At 40.6% G+C, this 5000-nt stretch overlaps 1 protein-coding gene across 1 annotated transcript in view; it reads left to right on the forward strand.

Annotated features, from left to right (window-relative positions):
- LOC139394146 (ankyrin-3-like) overlaps positions 1 to 5000 on the forward strand; it is a 185325-nt gene that overhangs the window by 76253 nt on the left and 104072 nt on the right. The window contains exon 13 of the mRNA XM_071142181.1: positions 1785 to 1982. Within this exon, the coding sequence (XP_070998282.1) occupies positions 1785 to 1982 (198 nt within the window). The remainder of the gene's footprint in view (positions 1 to 1784; positions 1983 to 5000) is intronic.

Below are 5000 nucleotides of genomic sequence, written 5' to 3' on the forward strand. Positions count from 1 at the left end.
GTGTTTCTGTGTGTTGTGTTTCTGTGTGTTGTGTTTCTGTGTGTTGTGATTCTGTGTGTTGTGATTCTGTGTGTTGTGTTTCTGTGTGTTGTGTTTCTGTGTGTTGTGATTCTGTGTGTTGTGTTTCTGTGTTGTGTTTCTGTGTGTTGTGATTCTGTGTGTTGTGTTTCTGTGTGTTGTGTTTCTGTGTGTTGTGATTCTGTGTGTTGTGTTGCCGTGTGTTGTGTTTCTGTGTGTTGTGATTCTGTGTGTTGTGATTCTGTGTGTTGTGTTTCTGTGTGTTGTGTTTCTGTGTGTTGTGATTCTGTGTGTTGTGTTTCTGTGTGTTGTGTTGCCGTGTGTTGTGTTTCTGTGTGTTGTGATTCTGTGTGTTGTGTTGCCGTGTGTTGTGATTCTGTGTGTTGTGATTCTGTGTGTTGTGATTCTGTGTGTTGTGTTTCTGTGTGTTGTGATTCTGTGTGTTGTGTTTCTGTGTGTTGTGTTGCCGTGTGTTGTGTTTCTGTGTGTTGTGTTTCTGTGTGTTGTGTTTCTGTGTGTTGTGTTTCTGTGTGTTGTGTTTCTGTGTGTTGTGTTGCCGTGTGTTGTGTTGCCGTGTGTTGTGATTCTGTGTGTTGTGATTCTGTGTGTTGTGATTCTGTGTGTTGTGTTGCCGTGTGTTGTGTTGCCGTGTGTTGTGTTTCTGTGTGTTGTGTTTCTGTGTGTTGTGTTTCTGTGTGTTGTGTTTCTGTGTGTTGTGATTCTGTGTGTTGTGATTCTGTGTGTTGTGTTTCTGTGTGTTGTGTTTCTGTGTGTTGTGATTCTGTGTGTTGTGTTTCTGTGTTGTGTTTCTGTGTGTTGTGATTCTGTGTGTTGTGTTTCTGTGTGTTGTGTTTCTGTGTGTTGTGATTCTGTGTGTTGTGTTGCCGTGTGTTGTGTTTCTGTGTGTTGTGATTCTGTGTGTTGTGATTCTGTGTGTTGTGATTCTGTGTGTTGTGTTTCTGTGTGTTGTGTTTCTGTGTGTTGTGATTCTGTGTGTTGTGTTTCTGTGTGTTGTGTTGCCGTGTGTTGTGTTTCTGTGTGTTGTGATTCTGTGTGTTGTGTTGCCGTGTGTTGTGATTCTGTGTGTTGTGATTCTGTGTGTTGTGATTCTGTGTGTTGTGTTTCTGTGTGTTGTGATTCTGTGTGTTGTGTTTCTGTGTGTTGTGTTGCCGTGTGTTGTGTTTCTGTGTGTTGTGATTCTGTGTGTTGTGTTGCCGTGTGTTGTGATTCTGTGTGTTGTGATTCTGTGTGTTGTGATTCTGTGTGTTGTGTTTCTGTGTGTTGTGATTCTGTGTGTTGTGATTCTGTGTGTTGTGTTTCTGTGTGTTGTGATTCTGTGTGTTGTGATTCTGTGTGTTGTGATTCTGTGTGTTGTGTTTCTGTGTGTTGTGATTCTGTGTGTTGTGTTTCTGTGTGTTGTGATTCTGTGTGTTGTGATTCTGTGTGTTGTGATTCTGTGTGTTGTGTTTCTGTGTGTTGTGATTCTGTGTGTTGTGTTTCTGTGTGTTGTGATTCTGTGTGTTGTGTTTCTGTGTGTTGTGATTCTGTGTGTTGTGATTCTGTGTGTTGTGATTCTGTGTGTTGTGTTTCTGTGTGTTGTGTTTCTGTGTGTTGTGTTTCTGTGTGTTGTGTTTCTGTGTGTTGTGTTTCTGTGTGTTGTGACTCTGTGTGTTGTGATTCTGTGTGTTGTGTTTCTGTGTGTTGTGTTTCTGTGTGTTGTGACTCTGTGTGTTGTGATTCTGTGTGTTGTGTTTCTGTGTGTCCAGAATGGCTTCACCCCGCTGCACATCGCCTGCAAGAAGAACCGCGTGAAGGTGATGGAGCTGCTGGTGAAATACGGAGCCTCGGTCCAGGCCGTCACGGAGTCTGGCCTGACCCCCGTCCACGTCTCAGCCTTCATGGGTCACCTCAACATGGTGCTGCTGCTGCTACAGAACGGGGCCTCGCCGGACGTCTGCAACATCGTCAGTACCGATCGAATCACAACGTTACCGGTCCTTAACAGATGTTATTACGGGGGGTAGTGAAATGCCTGTGTTTCTAGCTCCAATAGTGCAGTAATATCTAGCTAAATGCTTGTGTTCCTAGCTCCAACAGTGCAGTAATATCTAACTTAATGCCTGTGTTTCTAGCTCCAACAGTGCAGTAATATCTAACTTAATGTTTGTGTTCCTAGCTCCAACAGTGCAGTAGTATCTAACTAAATGCTGGTGTTTCTAGCTCCAACAGTGCAGTAATATCTAACTTAATGATTGTGTTCCTAGCTCCAACAGTGCAGTAATATCTAACTAAATGCTGGTGTTTCTAGCTCCAACAGTGCAGTAATATCTAGCTAAATGCTTGTGTTTCTAGCTCCAACAGTGCAGTAATATCTAGCTAAATGCTTGTGTTCCTAGCTCCAACAGTACAGTAATATCTAACAATGCTTGTGTTTCTAGCTCCAACAGTGCAGTAATATCTAGCTAAATGCCTGTGTTCCCAGCTCCAACAGTGCAGTAATATCTAACTAAATGCTTGTGTTTCTAGCTCCAATAGTGCAGTATTATCTAGCTTAATGCTGGTGTTTCTAGCTCCAACAGTGCAGTAATATCTAGCTAAATGCTTGTGTTTCTAGCTCCAATAGTGCAGTATTATCTAGCTTAATGCTTGTGTTTCTAGCTCCAACAGTGCAGTAATATCTAGTGAAATGCTTGTGTTTCTAGCTCCAACAGTACAGTAATATCTAACTTAATGCTTGTGTTTCTAGCTCCAACAGTGCAGTAATATCTAGCTTAATGCTTGTGTTTCTAGCTACAACAGTGCAGTAATATCTAGCTAAATGCTGGTGTTTCTAGCTCCAACAGTGCAGTAATATCTAGCTTAATGCTTGTGTTTCTAGCTCCAACAGTGCAGTAATATCTAGCTTAATGCTTGTGTTTCTAGCTCCAACAGTGCAGTAATATCTAGCTTAATGCTGGTGTTTCTAGCTCCAACAGTGCAGTAGTATCTAATTAAATGCTGGTGTTTCTAGCTCCAACAGTGCAGGAATATCTAGCTTAATGCTTGTGTTCCTAGCTCCAACAGTGCAGTAGTATCTAACTAAATGCTTGTGTTTCTAGCTCCAATAGTGCAGTAGTATCTAACTAAATGCTTGTGTTTCTAGCTCCAACAGTGCAGTAATATCTAACTAAATGCTTGTGTTTCTAGCTCCAACAGTACAGTAATATCTAGCTTAATGCTTGTGTTTCTAGCTCCAACAGTGCAGTAATATCTAGCTTAATGCTTGTGTTCCTAGCTCCAACAGTGCAGTAATATCTAACTAAATGCTTGTGTTTCTAGCTCCAATAGTGCAGTAGTATCTAATTAAATGCTGGTGTTTCTAGCTCCAACAGTACAGTAATATCTAACTAAATGCTTGTGTTTCTAGCTCCAATAGTGCAGTAGTATCTAATTAAATGCTGGTGTTTCTAGCTCCAACAGTACAGTAATATCTAGCTAAATGCTGGTGTTTCTAGCTCCAACAGTGCAGTAGTATCTAATTAAATGCTGGTGTTTCTAGCTCCAACAGTACAGTAATATCTAACTAAATGCTTGTGTTTCTAGCTCCAATAGTGCAGTAGTATCTAATTAAATGCTGGTGTTTCTAGCTCCAACAGTGCAGTAATATCTAGCTTAATGCTTGTGTTTCTAGCTCCAACAGTGCAGTAATATCTAGCTTAATGCTGGTGTTTCTAGCTCCAACAGTGCAGTATTATCTAGCTTAATGCTGGTGTTTCTAGCTCCAACAGTGCAGTAATATCTAGCTTAATGCTGGTGTTTCTAGCTCCAACAGTGCAGTAATATCTAATTAAATGCTTGTGTTTCTAGCTCCAACAGTGCAGTAGTATCTAACTAAATGCTTGTGTTTCTACCTCCAATAGTGCAGTAGTATCTAATTAAATGCTGGTGTTTCTAGCTCCAACAGTGCAGTAATATCTAGCTTAATGCTTGTGTTTCTAGCTCCAACAGTGCAGTATTATCTAGCTTAATGCTGGTGTTTCTAGCTCCAACAGTGCAGTAATATCTAATTAAATGCTTGTGTTTCTAGCTCCAACAGTGCAGTAGTATCTAACTAAATGCTTGTGTTTCTAGCTCCAATAGTGCAGTAGTATCTAATTAAATGCTGGTGTTTCTAGCTCCAACAGTGCAGTAATATCTAGCTTAATGCTTGTGTTTCTAGCTCCAACAGTGCAGTAATATCTAGCTTAATGCTGGTGTTTCTAGCTCCAACAGTGCAGTAATATCTAGCTAAATGCTTGTGTTTCTAGCTCCAATAGTGCAGTATTATCTAGCTTAATGCTGGTGTTTCTAGCTCCAACAGTGCAGTAATATCTAACTAAATGCTTGTGTTTCTAGCTCCAACAGTGCAGTAATATCTAGCTTAATGCTGGTGTTCCTAGCTCCAACAGTGCAGTAATATCTAACTAAATGCTTGTGTTTCTAGCTCCAATAGTGCAGTATTATCTAGCTTAATGCTGGTGTTTCTAGCTCCAACAGTGCAGTAATATCTAGCTAAATGCTTGTGTTTCTAGCTCCAATAGTGCAGTATTATCTAGCTTAATGCTGGTGTTTCTAGCTCCAACAGTGCAGTAATATCTAGCTAAATGCTTGTGTTTCTAGCTCCAATAGTGCAGTATTATCTAGCTTAATGCTGGTGTTTCTAGCTCCAACAGTGCAGTATTATCTAGCTTAATGCTGGTGTTTCTAGCTCCAACAGTGCAGTAATATCTAGCTAAATGCTTGTGTTTCTAGCTCCAACAGTGCAGTATTATCTAGCTTAATGCTGGTGTTTCTAGCTCCAACAGTGCAGTATTATCTAGCTTAATCCTGGTGTTTCTAGCTCCAACAGTGCAGTAATATCTAACTTAATGTTTGTGTTCCTAGCTCCAACAGTGCAGTAATATCTAGCTAAATGCTTGTGTTTCTAGCTCCAATAGTGCAGTATTATCTAGCTTAATGCTGGT

This window comes from Oncorhynchus clarkii, unplaced genomic scaffold (genome assembly GCF_045791955.1).
Source record: "Oncorhynchus clarkii lewisi isolate Uvic-CL-2024 unplaced genomic scaffold, UVic_Ocla_1.0 unplaced_contig_1468_pilon_pilon, whole genome shotgun sequence".
Lineage (NCBI taxonomy): Eukaryota > Metazoa > Chordata > Actinopteri > Salmoniformes > Salmonidae > Oncorhynchus > Oncorhynchus clarkii.